The sequence below is a fragment of the Mesocricetus auratus genome, unplaced genomic scaffold (genome assembly GCF_017639785.1).
Source record: "Mesocricetus auratus isolate SY011 unplaced genomic scaffold, BCM_Maur_2.0 Super-Scaffold_100018, whole genome shotgun sequence".
In the NCBI taxonomy this organism is placed as follows: Eukaryota; Metazoa; Chordata; class Mammalia; order Rodentia; family Cricetidae; genus Mesocricetus; species Mesocricetus auratus.
The window spans coordinates 42,602,560-42,624,152 of record NW_024429199.1 but is presented as its reverse complement, the minus strand read 5'-3'; the positions used below and the strand labels follow the sequence as shown (position 1 = coordinate 42,624,152).

Here is a 21,593-nt window from a genome sequence, read left to right as displayed (position 1 = left end):
TCCTGGGGCAAGACACGTGGTTCATGTCACCCGAAACCTACTTTAGGTTTGCTTTTTTTCTAGATATCTTCCTGTTTGATCTCCCTGATCTTCTCTGAGGCTCAGGGTAATTTCAACACAGCTGACATCACCACCAAGGTCTTCAACCCCAGTGTGGTTTCCCCATTAGGGGACATGCAGCAACACTGTAAGACGTTTATATTGTCAGATTTCTAGGACTGGCCTCGCCATAAAGAATTACTTGGCAACAGTGCAGAAGCTGCAAGCACTCCTTATTGGCATTCGTGTGCGTGTGTGTGTGTGTGTGTGTGTGTGTGTGGATGGGTGCATATGTGTATGCATGTGTGTGCATGTAGGTGTGTATTCATACATGTTTGTGCATATACAAGGGTGTGGAGGTCAGAGACTGACAGAGTGTCTTCTTCAATCACTCCAATTTGGGGGGGGGGACAGGGTCTCTTGCTGACCCTAGAGCTCACCAGTTGGCTAGACTGGTCAGTGTGCCCCAGGGTTCCTCCTGTTTCTGCCTTCCTAGGGCTGGGGTTATAAGAAGGGACCCTGTGCCTGGCTTTTCATATGGGTCCTAGGGATCGGACTCAAGTCCTCATACTGGTGCAGTCTGCACTCTGCCAGCTGAGCCCAGCAGCACTCGCCAGCTTTCAAGATATCTGTGCTTTCTCGGGTGTGTGCAACTCTCCCACAGTCTACCAGCTACAGCTCAATTCTTTTATTAACATTTTTAATTACTATTTCTTATGTGCATAGGGGTTGTGCCTGCATACGTGCCTGTGTACCACATATGCACAGTGTCTGCAGAACTCAGAAGAGGGAGTCAGATCCCCGGGAGCGTGAGCTACCGACAGCAGACAGTTATGACCCACCATGCTGAGGCTGGGAATTGAACCCAGGTCCTCTGGAATTGCAGCCAGTGTTCTTAACTGCCGAGGTATCTTTCCAGACCCAATTATTTTATTTGCCTAAATCAGGGCCAAGCTTAAACTGGGGGAAATGGTGGTAACTGATTTCTCAACTAGACAGCCAGAAAATCATGAAATATCATGAGATTTTTGAACGCCACATAAATGAGAATCTTCTGTATCCATTCTGCAGCCTTGTTATGGGTCTCAACCTAAGAGTGTCCAGCCACAGGACAGACAGTGCTACTGAAGGAGGGACCAGGAACCAGAGGGCCTCCTGCTCACATCCGGTCACCATTACATATGCAGGTCATTCGCCACCAATTTAGTCTCTATGTCCCTCTCTAAGAACCCCTCCTTTCTGTTTGCATTCATGGGGTGGCTACCAGAGACGGCACCAAAATCTTGTCACGAGTCTTTTTTTTTTTTTCTAGAAGGAGAAGGGTGCGGTCCGCATTGTCTGAACTGGGTTTTCAGTTGCTTACGGCATAGGTCAGTGAAGCCAGGGCCCTGTTACTGCCACCTGCTCTGTCAGAAGTCTCTTCCAAGACGATGACCACCCGGCAGACAGGAGGAAGAGGAGGAAGCCACCGTGCTCATGCGCGCATGCGCGGCTGCTGGTTGTGCCACAGTGCAGGGTTCTGCTGTACTTGCAGCTCAGCTGGGTGTGGAGCACGGAGGACCAGGCCGTTGACTGGCATGGAGCACAGAGGGGTTTGTGAGGCCGTAACTGGCAAGGCTGGTCCCCTCCAGGCAGATATGTGGCTGTGTGGCCATTCCTTCCCTACTGCCCCTCTGTAAGGTTCCTGAGGGATTTCCTGTTTATAAGAAACATCTGTATCGTATAAAACAGACCACAGGAAGGTGGCCCTTGAGGTGTGAATCTTGTGGTTGCTAATTCTGCCAGGAAGCTTGGTTGCCTGCAGGTTTGTAGACCACCCACAGGGAGGAGACCCTAAGAGAGAACACATCAGTCTAGAGGCTCTGGAAGTGTGGCCTTCCGACCCGGGACTTGCTAGAGAGCAGACTGCTCCCTGAAAGCCCCCGCAACACACACACACACACACACACACACACACACACACACACACACACACACACACACACACACACACGTGTGGAGCTGGAAGACAACCCCAGCTGTCTTTTCTCAGGTGCCATTCATTTTAATGGTTTAGATGGGGCCTTAAATTTACCCAGCAGGCAGGACAGATGGGTCAGCGAGTCCTAAGGAGACATCTGTCTCTGTCTTCACAGTTCTGGGATTACAAACATTCCCTATAATGCCTACCTGGGGTGGGGGTGGGGTGTATGTGAGTGCTTGTGTGCACATACGGTGTGTGTGTATGTACCACATGCATGTAGTACCTGTGGAGGCCAGAAGAGAGTATCGGATCATCAAGAACTGGCGTTACATACATTACGAGTCACCACCTTGCTTCTGGGCAGTGAACCTGGGTCTCCTGCAAAGAAGGTAGTGCTCCTAACTGCTAAGCCATCTCTTTTAGTCCCGGATGCCCAGATTTTTATACATAGGCTCTGGGAGGGGGGGGGGTTACAGTTGAATCCTCAAGCCTGCAAGTTAACCATGTTACCAGCTGAGATATCACACCCCAGCCTGTGATCAATGTTTAGCAAACCCTCTAGGTGATTCTGTCTTATGCACAGCGTCTAGAACCACTGGCCTATTCAGACGGCACAGCATTTAACCATATCAATGAACAACAATGTTGGGTTTGCTTAGATACATCAAACAGTCCCATTGTGTATAACTTTCTAACACCAGAAGACAGGCACAAACAAAAAGCCTGTCAAGAGTACAACCAGCTATTATCACGGCGCCTACTACCCAGCAAGCACTCAGCAACAAAGGTTGGATGAGTGAGCAAATCACTGTGCGAATGAAGAAAAAAAAACCATTCTTCCTCCCCCGCCGGCTGAGCCCGAAGCTACTGAACCAAGTGGCCCCTTTGGCCACCACCCCTGTAATTAAGGAACCCACTGGAGGCAGTAGGGATGCTGCAGATGTCTTGAAGTTGGAGGGACAAACACGGCAAGTGACCAGGGTCTGCAGAAACATCTGTTCCCGCGTCTCCTGTAAACCACTGTCTGCACTTGGCAGCTGTGCCCTTCAAGCCAGACCTGATACAAAACCCAACTCAGAGGGAAATGGAAGGACACATTTAAGGGGAGGGTTTTTCAAGTCCAGGTACTCATGCCTGAGTACCATACCTAAGCACCACCTGGTGGGTGAGCAAGACCTCGCCCCCTGCCTGACCCCAGAGTTAAGCACTAGAGTCTAGCTTACTGCTCAGGAACGCCGAGCACTGAAAGACGGGCAGTGACATCAGCTCTCTCTGATAGCCCTCTGTGTGCTCCTCGCCTTACCCTCAAAGATAAAACCCCCACAAAAATCATCCCTCCCAGGGCTCCCCTCGAGTCATCCAAAAGAAGGCAGACAAGTCAGAGATTTGGATAACTATCTAGTTAAAAATCTTGATTCGAGTTGGGTGTGGTGGCACACGCCTTTAGTCCCAGCACTCGGGAGGCAGGTGGATCTCTGTGAGTCGGAGGCCGGCCTGGTCTACAAAGTGAGTTCCAGGACATGCAGTTGCCACTAGGCATTTGTGTCTATTCTACCAGACAATTAAAATGTGGCTGGTCCAAAATGAAATGTCTTGTCAGTATACAATAAGCACCAGGTTCTAAAGACTCAGTAAAGAAGGAGATTATTAAGTTATATTATATTACTGCTTTTTAATATTGGCTACACAATGGAGTGATATTTTGAATGTAAATAAAATATTAAAATTAACTTCATTTGTTACTTAATTTTTTTAAAATCCCACTCGGTATGAGAAAATAGGCAATAGGGCATGTGACTTGATTCTACCTCTAGAGAGAGCACACTGCCCTATACACTGCAAGCATGTTGTGTTTGAGTGTTGTGAGCGCCTCGAACTCGGCTATTTGGTCTACTGATTTCTGAGTGTAAGAAAACAACTCACTCAAGACCTGATGAACTTCACTTCTGTTGGTCTATGTGAGCTCAAAGCCTTTCTCTGGTGCTTTGGAAGGTAAATCTGGACAAATGAAAATGGAGGAATCTTTCCCTTAGCCCTTGCAGGATGGTGCACTGTGTGCCCAGGTCTCACCACCTTGAGGCCCCGTGTCTCCTCTCTCTGGGTAGACTCTTGCCTCTGAGTGCTAGACACAGTGGATCCCAGGATGCTGCTGCAATCATATGTTGGACCCAGCACTCACGTGCTCAGTAGCAATGCTTAACCTCAGAAGGCACCTATCAAAACCCCAAATGCTGCATCTGTAAGTCAGGACCCCACCTAAGTGGCATCGGCCCTCCTCTCCAGTGCATGAGGCCAGAGGGGAGGACGGAGGTCGCTGGGGAAGCAAGTGGAACATTGGTTTAGAGTTTAATGAGTGTGGCAGAGATTTGGTGAGGGCAGCAGAGCTGATGTGGACCCCGAAGGCGACACCTCACGGACACAGGGCTGTTGGCTGGAGTGGCTCCAGAGTATCTGAGCACGTGAGTGGCATTGGGGCATCTGTGGTGACAAGGGCTCTTGTCCAAATCTTAGCCAGATCTTTTCGAAACTCTTTTCAGCGAGGTCCTAACAGCTGGACTTCTGTGTTCATTTTTGCACTGTCTCCTATTTATCAGGAATCCTGCTAGACCAGGCTATCTAAAGATCCCTTTCCTGGTGTCTGGTTATCCAGAAAATCCCTTCCCAGTATCTGGTTATCCAGAAAACCCCTTCCCAATGTCTGGTTATCCAGAAAACCCCCTTCCTAGTATCTGGTTACTCACTGACTGTCTCTGACCTCCACAGGGAAGACTGGTTGCCTTGGTCTGGCTGGCATCACAGCCCCGACAGGCTGGCTTAGCCAGGATGCCCCTTTCACCCTGATCTTTCTCCGATGATTCTGACTCCGCTCTTCAGACAGGAATTCCTGCTTTTATTCAGGGTGAGTGGAACAGAGTGCCAAAGTCTCCTCCCCACTGCAAAACGCACCAGGTCTCCATCTCCTCTCCTCACTTTGAATGAAGCTGCCCTCAGAGTTTCAGCAAATGCCCTGAAGTGTTTTCTTGGACAATGACAGAGAAAGTCAGGGAGAGATGAGTGTTTTGTTTGGTTAAGTCTGAGCCCACCTATTCACCTTGGTCCATTCTCTCTGACTTCACAGATGCCAGGCAAATACTTGTGTACTTGGGACAGAAAGGCCTTGCTTCCCAGCACAAAGAGCCTGTTCTCAGTTGATCAGCCTCCGGAAAGGGCACTGTGACCTGGGACCAGCCTCATCTCCCCCTCGCTCCTGTGCACCAGCAATGACACCATTGTTCTGGGGTGTCTTTGCCCAACGTGCTGCCCTGCTGAGTTTTGGACGATTCTTATCTTTGGGTTTCTGAGAAAGCCTCCCTGACAGACTCAGTCCTCCACTCATAAAGACTTTGTTTTCCCTACCTTGCTTCTTCTTCCCAAACACACCAGTTAAAACACTAACGATAGTAATACCCAGTGAGTCATTTAACTGTCTCACCTCTTTTGCAGAATCTGTGGCTTATTTGTTGAATTTACACGTGTGGGAACACCAGACCTTGAGCAGAGACCCACTTCCCCTTCTGCCTGGGAGTAGGAAGCTGTAAGACAATGTTTACTAAAAACATGTTTACTAAAAACAATACAATGCCCGGGGGCAATAAGTTCCTGGAAAAGGCCTGCCCACAGAAACCACCCTGACCTCGACCTTGTCCAAAGACTAACCGCCTCTTCTGCCACGCCCAGATCAGTTTTTGGTGTCAGAGCAGAACCAGCCAGGGGAGAGGAGAGAGCAGAAGCTTCTCTGGAGGGAGCCTTTCTTAGGAAGTTTTCTTGAACCTTTTTGGGGCCTGCTTAAAGTTTTCTTTACATCGTTGAACAAGTCTCTGTGTTGTCAATCCCCGACACCCTCCGCACGATCTCAGACACAGGCTGCGAGGCAGACGCGACAATTGGAGGTCCCACCGAGATCGTGAAAGTGAGGTAAGTGGACGGGGTTAAGAAACTATGGGGAATAGTTCCGGGAAGCTAGAATCATTGCAGTATCAACTAAGAAAGTTACTTAAAGAACATGGGACTGCAGTCAAGTCTAAAACCCTAGAAGGCTTTCTAAAATCGATCGAACGAGCCAGTCCATGGTTCATTACTGGGGGAAACTTAAATATTCCAGATTGGGAGGAGGTTCGCCGTGATCTTCATAGACTTTTACGAAAAGAGGGATCTGAGTCCTTACCCCCTACGACATTCTCCTTATGGAGATCAGTGAGAGGAGCACTTTTGACAGATAAGGTTCGTCACCGCCAGGTAGTTCAGGACACAAAAGAGGCTTTTTTAGAATTACAAGAGACTGAGACTCAAGCCTCCTTGAGTTCAGGGGCAGAGAGTGATGATGAATCATCTGAAGGGACCCTGACTGAAACTAGAGGCTCCATTGTTAGTGAGGATGAAGGGGAGTCTCTTAGTAACAACAAAAAAACGGGTAGAGATCTCCGGGCGCGACCCAAAAAGAAGGACTCCGGTCAGAATCGGTTATATCCTTCTCTATCAGACCTAGAAAATGGAAGTAGCTCAGACTCAGACTTGTCACAGTCTGAAAAGGAACGGTTACTTGCTGAGATCGTGGCCCTTAAAAAAGAACTAAAAAAGATTCTAATTAAGGAAAGACAGGACAGGGAGAGAAACCCTTCCCCATACTCTGAAAAAAGGGACTCCTCCTATGAGATAACCCAGTCCTTCTCGGACCTGGAGGGAAGACCCAGGGGAGGGGTCCAATGCTGCCTGGTGGTGGCCCCAGTAATGGAAGTTCCAGACCCGAACAATTCTGGACAGGTCATTCGGCATCATAACCCTTTAAATTTTAAGGATATAAAACAACTTAAAGAGGCAACTTTAAATTATGGAGCACAGGCTCCCTTTAAACTTTCCTTAATGGAATCTTTTGCGTCTCTTAACTTGACACCTAGTGATTGGCAGCAGCTTTGCCGAGCGACTCTATCAGGGGGAGATTATTTGATTTGGAGAGGTGAGTTTCAGGAAAGATGCAGCCAGACAGCCCCAGAGAAATGTGGAGATGCTTACCGGGAGTGGTCAATATGCCACCATTCAGCAACAAATGCAATATGACATCGCAGTCTATGCCCAAGTGGCAGCAGCGGCCCAAGGGGCTTGGAAAGCATTGCCTTCCAAGGAAGGAGGGGATCATCTGTCCAAAGTCCTTCAAGGACCCTCTGAACATTTCCAAGACTTCGTAGACCGTCTCAGTCAGGTAGCAGAAAGAATATTTGGGGGCATTGGGCCTGCGATGCCAGTCATCAAGCAGATGGCATTTGAAAATGCAAATAAGTACTGTAAGGAGGCTCTTCGCCCCTATCATAATAAAAGTCTAAATGACTACATCCGGATCTGTAGGGACATTGATGGGAACTTCATCCAGGGCCAAGTGTTAGCTGCTGCCATTCGGCCCCAAGTGGGGAAAGAAAGACCTACTCTGGGAGGGAGAAAAACATGTTTCAGCTGCGGTAGGGAGGGACACTTCCGTAGAGAGTGCCCTCAAAATAGTACTACGGGTCTCAAGAGACCTGGTTTATGTTCCCGTTGCCGAAGGGGATATGATTGGGCCAATGACTGCTACTCTAAAACTGACCGGGAGGGAAATTTCCTTCCTGCTAATAATAATCAGGGAACCGGGAGGAGGGCCCCAAAACCAATGTGTACGGGGCAATGACCCCTGCTCCGGGCAGTGGCAGGACTCATTTTCTCCCCCAGAGCAATCCCTTCATATCTCAGACCTCCTTAGAGCCACCTCGGGGAGTGCAGGATTGGACCTCGCTCCCTCTGCCCGGGCAATCCTAACACCGGAAATGGGGATCCAGGCCCTCCCTACTGGGGTGCATGGGCCATTGCCCCCAGGCACGGTCGGACTACTCTTGGGATGGTCCAGTACTATTCTTCGAGGCATCCAGGTACACCCCGGTGTTATAGACCAGGATAGTGAGGGGGACATTAAAATAATGACATCAGTGGGCAGTGGGGTTGTTGCCATCCCTGCAGGAGAACAGATTGCTCAGTTACTCCTTCTCCCTACAGCTCCTTGTGAGGCTAGAAAAATTAAAGAGAAAAGGGGCAACCAAGGTTTTGGAAGTATTTTGGGTAGCCACTATGGAGAACCCATCTGTTCCTCTCCATACTACATAGTCCCCTTCTTTCTCTGCTGCCATCATGTCCCCCTCTATCCATGAAGACATTCCCCACCCTGACTATTTTAGTATTCTCTCCCCGTATTCTGGTTCTGGGGATGAGAACTGGTTAGTTTTACAGCACACACATGCTGTTTAACAAAGCATGTCAGCCTTGCTGTACGACCACACTGAGCTGACTTCACACTACCCGTCAAGACGGCAAGTTTGGTTTAGTAAGACAAAGAGAGCCTTCCCTATATCCAGTATGAACTAATATTGCTTTTACAGAGCAGTTGACCAAGTCACCATGAAGAATGCCGTTTATACACAGGCGCCTGTGTGCAAGTGAAATCTCAACTCTGTTGAGAGAGAGAAAGAGAGAGAGAGAGAGAGAGACACGCAGATCTAGGATTAGTGGTCCAGGCTTGTCATCTCAGCTACTAAGGAGGCTCAGACAAGAAGATGGAAAGTACAAGGCCAGCCCAGACAACAGGGTGAGTTCAGAGCTAGCCTGGGTAACTTTGCTGAGACCATGTCTCAAAAAAGTAAAGAGATTTGAGGATGTAGCTCAGTGTTGTAGCATTTGACTAGCATGTGTGAGGGTCTGGGTTCATAGCAGGGAAGGGAGGGGAGAGAAAAGGAGGGGAGAGGGGGAAGGGGAAGGGTGGGGGAGGAATGGAGGGAGGGGGAGGGGAGAGAGGGGAGGAGGAGGGACAGATATTGATTCTGGATGGGGACAGCTGTGACTACTGGAATATCTATGTAGACTGGGGAGTCTGGACTTTACAGTTCAGCCCAGTGGAGAACAAGAGTGTGATCTCAGTTTTTTTAAAGCAGAACCCTTGCCTCTTGTTCCCTTGGAGGGAAAGGCACCTTGCCTTCTGGCAGGCAGTTATCCCCACCCTGAGCACTCATTACACAGAACAGCCTCCAGAATAAGCAAACAGGCGTGCACCAGAAATGGAGTTCAGCTGCAGCCCGTGATTCTGTCCCATGTGATTGATCTGTCGATGGGAAGAAGAAGAAGTGACGCACGTTTCCACGCAGGCCATGCCTGGAAACCACACGCCCTTCCCAATCTACGCTAACACAAATTCTAGCTCCTTCTTCTCTCTACAGCTAGACTCTTCAAATCCTGTGGCATTTTCCCCAAATACCATGATGTTGAGCTGTGACATCTGGTTTCCAGTCCTCGGCTGGGACTTACTGAGAGACAGTCAAGGATTCTGACACTCTGAGACTCCACCCCGCATTCATGTGGGAGACTGGCTGCCTACCCTCCCCTGGCATCTGTACACACTAGATCATCCTAGAATATTCCCCAAAACAAGGAGTCTAATTTTCCCCTCTTTTCTGCCTAGCATGCCGTTTTCTTCCAAAGCTTTTGCCTCTCCCTGAAATTACTTCAGATATGAGTTCCCTGACGCTTGGTTGCTTGAACACCATACAAACATGTTACAACAGCAGGGTCGTCACCATACAAACATGTTACAACAGCAGGGTCGTCTCCACCACACAGCACAGCCAGGATCCTTAGGCAGCTCCCAGAGGGCAATAGGATGGTCTGGAGTCTCCCTTCACACACCATTCTCTGCCCCCTCAGCACAGGGCTTTAGAATCTTTGAGATGCCAACCCACCACCACCTATGTCTGAGCTGTGGTTAGGATGGAGAATGTCAGTTCAGGAGACAGTAAAGCCAGGTGATGCTGCCGGTCTGTGGGATGAGAGAATGCAACCCAGGAGAAGGAAGTGCTACCTGCTAGAGTAAACCTAGAAATGTCCTACCTACGCCCTAGCTCCTTGGCTTCGAGATGGAGGCAGGACCTGAAACCAGCTAAGAGCGTGGGGAGTGACATCTTATGAACCTGCACTGGTCTCACAGCTCGAGTCACTTCCTTTTCCTCACACACAGAGTAGGGATGTTAGTGTCATCTGGAAACGATGGGGTGGCTGCTGCATGAGCTGAGATGCTATGCGGAAAAGCCCGGCATGATGCCTACACAAGAGAGGCAGGCGATGGAAAACGTACAAGAACATCGTCTTGCCTGTCCGCCGGGGTTAGCAAGCCAACTGCACAAAGACACAGGATGAGCGCTGAGAATGCTCTGGGTTCTGATCCTAGATGGGTGCTTGACATGGTACATAGAAGAGACAGTCCAAAAGTTTTCCAGCTGCCATCTCCAAAGCCCTGGCAAGAGCTGGGCAGAGAGCAGCAGGTCAGAGAGAATGGGGAAGGCACAAGGGACCTCAGAGAGGAGTAACTTGACCCTGGACAGAGCTCTGGGGGCCTGTTAAATGTTTGGGGGATGCAGAAATGATTACAGTAGACAGAAACTACAGGAAGGGTGAGTTGTGTGGATTTGGGAGGTCACTAGGAAGGTAAGACCCGAGGGGATAGAAAAACAAAACAAAAAGGTTGCTTTCTAACTATTGGTGAAAGATCATAACGTTTGCCTCTGTAGAAGCAGCAGCTCTGGGGCTGGGGTTATGGCTCAATGGGTAAAGCATCTACCACGTAAGCATGAGGCCTTGAGTTCAGGTCCCCAACACCCATGTAAAATGCTAAGCATGGCCATAAAGCTGACAGGCGTGGGCTGAGTGAGGACCTCTGCTCTCAGGAGACACACACAGATCAGTCATTATAAAGTATTCAGTCAGTGCTGTGTTAGTAAACTGACTTCCTAAAAGAAAACAAACAAAAATCTGGGGAGACAGGGGTGGGGGGGTGGGGAAGTCATGGTGGCTCATGGTGACATGTAGTAGGTCCTGATGCCCACAGTGTGCACAGTGGCACATGGTGGTGCATGCCTGCAGTTCTAGTGCAGGGAAATCAGAAACAGGCTGATTCCCGGTGCTTGCTGGCCATCCAACCCTGCCAAATTAGCAAGCTTTGGACTCAGTGAGAGACCTTGATTCAAAAATAAGGTAAAGGATGATTGAGGGAGATATGCTCTGGGCTATACATGCACGCACGTGCACACGCACACACATACACACACACAGATGCTACACTTAAAAAAAAGAAATAATAATTCTGAAAGAAAATTTACAATGTGCATTTCATAGTATTAAAGGGCCTTCATAAAAAGCTAGTTTCAAATTTTATGCAAGAAAAGAAATTACTACAATAAAATAACATTAGTAAAAGTAATAAAAATGAAAATGGAAAGCATTAGAAACAGCTCCATGGTAATAGAGAAAATTGGCTGAAGTCTTTAATTGGCAAATATTGCTCCTAGAAACATCCTGCCCCAGTGCTGGAGATTGAAGCCAGAGTCTTGTACATGATAGAGAGCATCTTGTCACTGGGCGACATCCCTAGCTCAGAAATTATTTTCTTTAGCAAAATCCATTAGTGTCACTAAATTCCAGAGAAAATGACTCTGTTCTTAAACATAGACCAACAATGTCATTGGAGAACAACTCCACCAAGCCAAATTGATGACTGACTCTTTCAGGGGTCCTGGGAAACTCACGGGAGTGGCTCACCCACAAGTGTGTGGAGCTGGGCTGCGGGCCTTCCTGGGGCTCCCTGCTTCAGGGTGGTGCGCACTTCCTAACACTTTCACCGATAGAAATAAAACTTGATGGACAGTGTGGTCAAGTGAGGGGAGGGGAGTTGGAAGGAGGAGAAAGAAAGATTGCAGAGGGAGGGGGAAGGGATGGAGACTAGACTTGGGTGTGTGTATACAGTGGTGGCCTCGCTAGACGGTGAGAGATACACAGTGGATCCCCTCAGTGGGTCATCCCCCTGCCTCCTCACACCCAGAACATCCTGTATCCTAGGTGGGCACTCTACCCCTGAGTTATATCCCCAGCCCTGCAAATGTATTAAAGCCCACCAGCTTCCTTAGATCCCACCCCGCCGCCATTCAGCGGTGGCTTGACCTCACGCTCAATACTTGGGTTACTGTGCCCTGGGAAGAATTTCTTCATCTTGCTTTGGAGACGACGGGCCAGGTTCACAGGGCAGCTATCACCTACTCTCTTCCAGATGCCCCTGGTCTTGGCAGCCTTGGGACTGTGGAGAGGGCAGGCAGATGTCTCCAGGGAGTACAGAGTGGAGTTGGGTCCAGGTAGTCCTCTAGTTCCATCACTGGGAGGCGTGTCCCTAGTTCAAATGAATCACTTAAGCCCTGAGGTTTGTAGGATAGTGTGTCAGCTGTTTGTTCTTTAACCCAAATCAGTTGCTTGGCATCTGATTGGTTTTGGATGAACTGAAGCTGTGGGGTTTCCAAGGAAGTCTGGAATGACATTTACATGACCTTTCCTGAACCCCTGCTGCTCCTTAATGTCTTTTGGGTTGCAACCTAAGTTATTGGGAACATTTTTATGAAGAAGTAACCTTGGGGCATTTTTTAAGAGCCTCCAAACAGGCTCTGAAGCCCGGGCACCCAGATCTCTGCAGAAGCCAGGGGGTGGGGGTGGGGTATGGCTGTTTAAATCCTTGGCAAACCCTCAATCAGCTACTCATGTGGCTGTTAGCAGGCTTTTCTACAAACAGGCTATAATTAGAATTAATAACCTCGATAATAAAAAATGTTTTTAAACCTAAATTTCTGTTTTCTTTCTCCAGCCAGACAGCACAAAACAAATGTTATGATTCCATCAAGTCAAGAGTATACAGGAGTCCTGAGCAAGAATCAGAGCCAGGAGGAAGAAAACCGTAGGCCTGAACCCCCTCAGGCCTGCAGAGCTACGGCGCCCAGCTCGGGCTTTCATTTTCGTCACACCTTGGATGTCCTTTGACGAGAACTCATGTTTACAGAAGATAAAGATACAACCGGGTGGGAAAAGAGGAGCACTTCAAAAACAAAACAAAATAAAACGGTAAAGGTAACATCATTTCCTGAGTGCCAGGGTCCAGGCAAATATCTCACAAGACACATGCTGCTGTCTCTACTGCATAGACAAAACTTGGGGGGACAAGCTGAGGAAAGTATGCTCCCACCTGAAGCCACGTGGCTGGAGAATGGGTGAGCCAGAGAGCAAACTCAAATCCCTGTGGCTTCTTCCACCAGGTCTGTATCCTCTTCTCAACCCCCTACTTCCTCCCCTTTAAAAAAATCACACTATTGAACTATAATTTACAGACTACAATGGTGACCCACTGAAGCGTGCAACCCAATAATTCTTAGTGAATTTACTGCATTGTGCAGCCATTATCATTATCTAAGTCACCTCAGTTTTTGTCACATCAACCCTCCACCTCCTGCTGGGGATAATTAACCTGCAATTGTACCCACGTCCCAGGATTCTACTGCTCTGCTTTCTCTGCTTCTAAAGATTCGTCCTTTAGCCCTTATGAAAGATACCACGTCCCCCCCCCCCCCAGTACGTAGTCTTGTGCACCTGGCTTCTTTCGCTTAGCATCACGTTCTCGGTTCATCCATGCAACAAACAGTAATACACAGCTTTTTAACATTGGTAATGGGATTCTGTTGTGCAGGTATACAACCCGACAGTCATCAGATCAGCCTTTGGTGGACCTGTGAGCCCTGCTCAGGTGTCGGTTACCGGGCACAGCAAGTCTTTATGAGGAAACGGATGCTTTTATTCTTCTTGGTTATATACCCTAGGAGTGGGATTGCTGGCTCATGTGGTAACTGTGTTTAGCTTTCTCAAGAATTTTGAGGCGTTATTTTTCAAAACTGACACCCCATTTCACATCGCCACCGGCAGTGAGGGAGAATTTTAGGGTTTTCCGAGTCCTTGCTAACGTTTGTCATGATTGGTCTTTTGCTCAGAGTCACCCCGGGGTGGGCGCTGCGTGCACTTGCGTGTGGTTTTAATGACAGACGGCGTTGAGTCCCTTTAGTGCACTCCCCAGCTCTTCACAGGTTTACTACCGATTTTAACAGTCTCCCTTGGTCAGTCTGTCTCCGTCTCTCTCATCAGTAAAGGAAAAGATTTGCCAGTTTTATTGATCTTTCCAAAGGACTAACTTCTAGCCTCGTTAATTTTTTTCCCTGGTGTTTCCCTCTCTTCTGTTTTATTGGTTTCCCCTCTAAACTTTACGCATTCCCCTGTTGCTCACCAAACATGCAAGGACGGTGGGACACCTGGCCCTCGAACCACTTCTCTGGCAGATGCTCCTGGGGTGGCCCGGAGGGTCACAGCACACACTGTGTCAACTTCCTGGGGTTTGCATTTTCCAGATGCATGCCTACTGAGACGGCCCACACTACAGACGCAGTCTTCTCTTGAAGAGAATTGACCCCAGCCTCTCCATTCCACAGGGAGACAAGGAAATGGGAGGGGATGAGGCCGGGAACTCAAGGGCCTGTCCAGCTCCCTACCTCCTCTTATTTGTAGTCCCTCTTTGAGGGGCGCACTCTCCTCCTTTGTAAAAGAGAGCAAGAATAACTTTATCTTCGCAGAGTTACTTAGCTGTGAGAAAGGTTCCACGGTAGTCATTAGCATGCTTAAAAATGACGGGAATGCCAGAACACAGACACGGTGGCCGGGAAAGGGAAGGGATGCTCTTCTGCTGGCCGGTTGCTTCTTTCTCTTCTTCTCAGCCTCAGAGACGGGGTGGCTGCAGAACAGCAGGTGGCCTCATGGTCTCCACCACTGCCCCCTCTCAGGTGGCAGGGATGAAGGAAGGCGCAGGGGCTGGGAGGAGGACACAGCTCTGCCTGTCCTTGGGAAATGTAAGAGCATTTCTAGCCCTGGCCACACCTGGACCTGCTTGTGCCATAGCAAAGGGGCATCTCTGCAGCTTGAGCAGAGGCTGCAAAGGGAACCAGGAGAGAAATCCCTGCTGGGTGGCTTTACCAGGCCTCTTCTACACTTTGAGTCACCGTGGGCCGACTGCCATTCTTATCAGACTTCCTGGTGTGGCTAAGCAAAGCTACACATCCACAAGACACACCATTGAGAGCACCCACATATCAAGAAAAGGTTCACGCTTTTAAAGTTTGTTGTGATGAGCGTTACGATCTGTTTTAAATTTTCAAACCAGATTGCCCTAAACTTTAGCTTCAGGCCCTAATATTTAAGGAAAACAAAGCTATTCATTTTAGTACACACCGCTGGTACATATTGCTGTGGTGTGTAAATGAAAGAAATCCTGGATCCTAGATTGGATAAACAAGACAGCCTAAGATGTAACTTTGCCTCGTATGGTGGTTTAATATTGATCATCAACTTGGCAAGATCTAGAACCAGCTAGGAGGCAAACTTTGGGACTGTCTCTGACAGTGGCTCTCATCCTTCCTAAAGCTGCCACCCTTTAATACAGTTCCTCATGTGTTATGGCATAAAGCATAATTTTATAAGCATAAAATTGTTTTCATTGCTACCACATAAGTAATTTTACTGCTGTTGCGAATCATAATATAAATATCTGTGTTTCCCAATGGTTTTAGGCAGCCCGTGTGAAAGGGTCATTTGACCCCAAAGAGATCTTGACCCACAGGTTGAGAATCACTGCTCTGTAAGGAAGCTTCTAGGGTAGATTAATTTGGTGGAAACCCACTTTAGCACTGCATGGCGCTGTTCTGTGGGTTGGGGGTTAAGACTGAATGGATAGGGGAAAGTGAGCTGGACACCAGTATTCATCTGTCTCCTGATAGCAGATACAATATGACCAGCTGCCTCCGGCTCCCGCCACCAAGCTTTCCCTACCATGAGGGATGCACCATCAATCAGTGAGCCAATACAAACCCCTCCTTCTGTAAATCCGTTTGCCAGATATTTTGTTGCAACAACGAGAAAGGGAACTAATATACTTAGGTCTTATTGTGGAAATTAGGGAAGCTGCCATGACTGGGGGACAGCATAGGAGAGTAACAGCCTCAGCCTCTAACCAGAGCAGACTTGGATGCTTGGGCTTCAGAGGAACATCTGGAACCCTAGCTCACTGGGGGGCCTTCTTGCATGCTGAGACTACCCCTGCCTCAGCTCTGCAGCGCCCCCAGTCTTACCTCGACCACTTCACATCCCAACCTTCTACTCGGGTCATCTCTTAACGGCCTCCTTCCTTCCCGGTCACTCTTCATGCCAGCCAGAGCCCTGCCCTCTGCACGAACACCCAGCCTGTCCCCCACTTTGGAGCTGGCGCTGGTGGGCGTGACCACAGGCTAAAGAGGAGCTTCCGCGTTACCTATTTGCCGTTCCAGATCTGCGGCTTCATCAGGAGTGGCTCGAGGGAGGACTCCTGGGTCACTGAAGCTGGTCCGAAGCAGAGTCCCCATCACAAAGAAGAACAAGATGCCGCCGACCACGGGGATGGCAGGGGTGATGTTCACTGCTAGGTATGGACAGCTGCCAGCAGGTTGCAGAGAGAGAGAGAAGAAAGAATTGCAATGTTAGGATCCACAGTCACAGTTCAGACCTTCCAAGAAGCACAAGCTTACATAGATGAGTAAGACAGATTTCTATGAAAACTCAGCTGGGCTGGGGAATGCGGTTCAGTGTAGGACCCTTGTCCAGAATCTGTGAAAACCTGAGTCTGGATCCCCAGAATCCATAAAGTACCACTAAGTCTGTAATCCCAGAAATCCTATGGAGAGAAGGGAGCCTGAGGCAGGAGTCTTCCCAGAAGCCCAGGAGTGAGCTAGCCTGGCATATTCCATCCTGAACTAATAAAGAGTCCCCATCTCAAATAAGGCAGACAGCGAGGGACAAAAGCCCAGGCCACCCTCTAACCTCCACTTGTGAGATGTGGTATGTGCATACTGATGCTCACACACGTACACCCACCCAAGAGATGGATTTAAATTTTAAAAAAGAAAATTTAGGCTGGGTGTGGTGGCACACACCTTTAATCCCAGTACTCGGGAGGCAGAAGCAGGTGAATCCCTACGAATTCAAGGCCAGCCTGGTCTATAGAGTGAGTTCCAGGATAGCCAGGAATAAACAGAGAAATCTTGTCTTGAAAAATGTAAAACAACGACAACAACAACAACAAAAAATAGATTTGGGGTGCTCTTCAGTGCTCTTGGTGACAACACTCACCCTGTCCACTGACCATGACAGTCCAAGCTCCACAAGGGAAACACTGGCAGAACAGAAAACAATCCTGCTGATACACTCAATCTAGAATGTCTGTAGCTTGAATAAACACACACAAGCCCTTTGCATTGCAAACACTTGTCTATTCAACCCCCCCATCCATCTCTGGGCCCACCGGTGATGATGTCAATAGACACACCTCGATCTGACCCACCTGGTTTAGCATGTCCACCAGGCCCCTAAATTCAATCATTTCCGGTCCAGATCTTGAACTGTGACATCAGCTTGGGAGTAATAAGATAGGGATTCTGATCTTGGAGCACATTAAAAGCATGTGTCTTATCATGCAGGTGTTGGCTCTGTTTCCCTGATTGCCATTTAAAAAGCAACCTCTGCTGTGTTGTGCCCTGAAGAGGTGCCAGTGTGTGACTGTGAGAAACAAACCACCCATGTTAAATCCAACCAAGGACCAGTGTTAACCTCGATGACATTGACAGCAGGCATCGGTGATGTGAGAAGCCCCCATTCTTGGAAAATGCACCCTGCAGAATTTACGAACACAGTACCACGAGCTGTGCAGCCTTCTCTCAAACGGTTTAGAAAAAGTATGGCATATGGAGACAAAACATAATAAATATTTATAGGTGAATTTGGATAAAAACAGATATGTGTTATTATTCTTATTGCAACTATTCTGTGCCCTCTGGATTGCTGAAGCCTGTAAGCCCTTTCGTGTGGAAGTTGAGGAGCTGCCCTTCTGCGTGACTTCTTCAGAGATAAGGGAGAGACTATACTGTAGCTTATTGAACTACTATTGACACACTACTGACACATTCTGTATGCATTTTCTAGGCTCTTTGGGATCCTCCATGCTCTGACATACTAGGAGATGAGGTCTTTATGTCAATAACGCGTCATGAAATAGTGAGTGCTTGGTGACAACTGTCCTTTGTCACAAGCTTCCTTGTGACCAAGGACGGTGCTAAATTCTCTTGGGAAGTCCCTGAAACTCCTTTACCAATGCTGCAGGATTTGCACCTGTAGACAATGACAGCTGTGCTAGAGAGACAACTTCAAGCTGACATTCGGAGGAAGCCGAGAACATCCACAGTCCTTCTGGTAATGACCAGCAGTCGCAGACTCTGCCTTTGATTGTGGTTGTGAAGGTAGACTTCCAGGATGAAGGAGACCGGGTGGGCAGCTTGCCAACCCAAAACCACTGGCAGCATGGGTTCAACAGTTAAAGAACAATGAGCAGCACAGAGAGTCTCATTCCAAGCTCAGAGCGCTTGGAAACAAACGGCTCCTTCACATTCTGAGCATCAGTGCCCTGAGCTCCCGCACTGAACACCATCTGTGATGTGAAGGCCCCGCCCCCGAGGGCCTGGATTTCATACAAGATGATGATACAGCTGCCAGAGACACAAACACCAAATGGAATCCTATTTCTGTCTCCGAAATTGTGACCTACATACAGCCCAGGGCAGCAGAGCAAACAGGAGACGGACATCTCCGTCTTCATAAAGCTCAACTGGAAAGTGACAGAAGGAGTGGGGATAAGGCTCTGAAAGCATGCAGTTTTTTTGGAACATAAAAGAAATTAGCTAATTTGGTAGCAGACAAAACAAAAGCTAAAAATGATGAGCTGCCTTTGCAGCGCGCCCCTCCTGTGATGCACAGCAGCGTGCGCTGTCTGACTCTGGGCGCAACGATTAGATAGACACCTGCGTGTAAAGTCTCGCCGTGCACACTGTGGGGGAAGGAAAGGCCATCGGGAACAGGCAGAAGAAAGACACTGCCCAAGCACTGTACGGCACCTTCTCAGTTCTCATTGTACGGCACCTTCTCAGTTCTCATTGTACGGCACCTTCTCAGTTCTCATTGTACGGCACCTTCTCAGTTCTCATTGTACGGCACCTTCTCAGTTCTCATTGTACGGCACCTTCTCAGTTCTCATTGTACGGCACCTTCTCAGTTCTCATTGTACGGCACCTTCTCAGTTCTCATAGCAATCGCAATAAATATTCAGGGGAAATACTTGTGTGTGTCTTGGAAATTGGAACTATATCATCTGAGACCATGAAATCAGAGGGTTTTTATGATTAAAAGTGCATAGCCAGGGGCTGGGCAGACAGCTCCTGTGTGTGAGGACCTGAGGTTGGATTTTCCCAAGCTGAATATAGCAGTAGCGCATATCTGTAATCCCAGTGATTCCAAGGGGAGATGGGCGGCAGAGACAGAGGGAGCCCCGCCCCTGAAGCCCACATTTGCTGGCCTATGATAAGGGACCCTGCCCCCAACAAAGTGGAAGGTGAGGACTAATACTTGAGATTGTCCTCTGACCTCCACATGCACGCCGTGGATGGCATGAACACGCCAGCGTTCATATACGAATTGCATTATTTTTGCCACTGGCCACTAACATCATAGAACAGTTGATTCTTACATTTTTGTTTACAGGTTGACTCAATTGGGATTGAATTTGACATAAGATAATTCCTTGGACAAAAACCTTAAGACTAGTTTCTTCAACATTTCAAATATGAAACCTGGATTTCATTATTGAACAGTGAGGTCCCTTTCTCTCCCACAAGTCTTTGAGAGATTAACTTTGCTCAAGAGAAACATAACAAAACAAGGCATTAACAAGGTATGGCAGAAATATTACAACCATGTGACAAAGAATAATTTACATATCAAAACAATTCACCCCTTAACATTTTGTCTGTAGATACACAAACAAAAAGTCCCTATTAATAAGAGCTTCTAACTCCTAACTAACAAGAAATGGCATGGCCTTCATGTGATATTTCTGTTTTGTTCTGTGTAGAAAAAAAAACATTGGCATAAGAAAAACTGCCTTTTGGGTATGGGAAAGGGTGTGCGTGTTTATTATTGTGCAGGAAAAGAAAGTCGCCTTGTTTCGCTCCTTCTCCACTCAAGTGGGCTTCCATGTTTCACAAATCACAGGGTAACTTACTGTTTCAAATCTCAGCTCTTCGATAAGGATGCATTTCAATAATGAGTAGCTATCAAATAAGGCAAGCAATCGTGAAACACAGTAATATGAGCCAAATGACTCACGTGTCTAAAATAATAGCAGAGTGGCATCAAGATAGGGATGGAGATTGCAAGGGATGCAATCAAAATGACCTTTTTTCTTTTTCATGTGAGTCACTGTGAGACAAATGTATTTTCCCCTCACAGGCAGGAACATAAGCAGGCCTTGTTTTGTGGTTTGATGTTTAATCACAACACTTAGAGAAGCATCTACCACCATCAGGCAAAGACAGGCATATTACTGGAGGCAGAGAAAAATGGATTCAGAACTAACATCCAATCTGTTTTAGAACGGAAGAAATAAATAGGTGTGTGTGGGTGTGTGTGGTGTGGTGTATTTCTGTGTGTGCATATAGGTTTGTATGTACATGCATGCATGCACATGTGTGTACATGTACATGTGGAAACCAAAGATTGACACTGTGTCTTCCCCAATGGCTCATCGTCTTACTTTTTGAGACAGTCTTTCATTGAATTTGAAGCTCACTGATTGGCTGATTGGCTGGCCATAGGGATCCTCTTGTCTCCGCTACACCCCTCAGGTTAGGGTAAGAAACACGCATAGAGTGTCTGACTTTCATGTGGATATTGGAAATCTGAACTCGGGTCCTGAGGATTGTGAGACAAGCACTTTACCAACTGAGCCATCTCCCCAAGTCCCCAGGGGATAGTTTTGTAAAATTCTCAGCATTTCTCTGACTATTCTAGATGCACAGGATGGCTGCCCGAGGAGGGCATTTAAGTAGCTGGACCCAGGGAACAAGGGAAGAAAATGCAAACACAGTTAGGAGAGCTCAAAGCCAGAGAGAAGGGTAGTGACGAACCCTGTGCATCTTTTGTGGGCTACACAGACTCGCCAGCCTTACCAAACACTAGCTGGGGACACTGTCTCTACTGTTTCAGCCTGAGTGCATCCCGTCAGCATAAGGAATTGGCAGCATGGTATCAGCCTGGTGCTGTGTTCCAGAGAGATCTCCCCATGAGGTCTGGCCAAGCTCTCTGAAAGAGCCGTCTTACATTTATTGAGACACCAGCTTAAAAGTCACGTACCACTGTTGTGCATACATTTGAAATCAGGGTAGTCTCACACCATCTTACGCTTGGAGTCTGACCCTCCTCAATCTATCTGCCCTGGTGGTATCGGGCTCTGAGTCTCCCTGCCTGGGAGGGCTGTCATGAGATGGCACTGCTCAGAACTGGATTCAGGGGCTCTCGGAGGTCCCCAAGCCAGCTGACTCCTGTCACCCCGTCGACTGCACCCTCAACTCGAGCCCCTTACACACTTGCTCTTTATTGTGCCTTTGGACTTTTAAGCCACAGCAGACCTGCCTTTTCTCGAGTTTTCCCTTTCTACCCACGTCTCCCCTTCCGCGGGTAACCATGAGTCCCCTCCAAGCCTTTGCTCAAACATTACCTCCAACAG

General features: G+C 48.1%; 1 protein-coding gene across 3 annotated transcripts in view; it reads right to left on the bottom strand.

The window, feature by feature from the left end:
* Zdhhc14 (zinc finger DHHC-type palmitoyltransferase 14) overlaps positions 1-21,593 on the bottom strand; it is a 247,941-nt gene that overhangs the window by 79,101 nt on the left and 147,247 nt on the right. For all 3 annotated transcript variants that reach the window (XM_040728435.1, XM_040728436.1, XM_040728437.1), the window contains exon 2: positions 16,260-16,420. In XM_040728435.1, the coding sequence (XP_040584369.1) occupies positions 16,260-16,420 (161 nt within the window). The remainder of the gene's footprint in view (positions 1-16,259; positions 16,421-21,593) is intronic.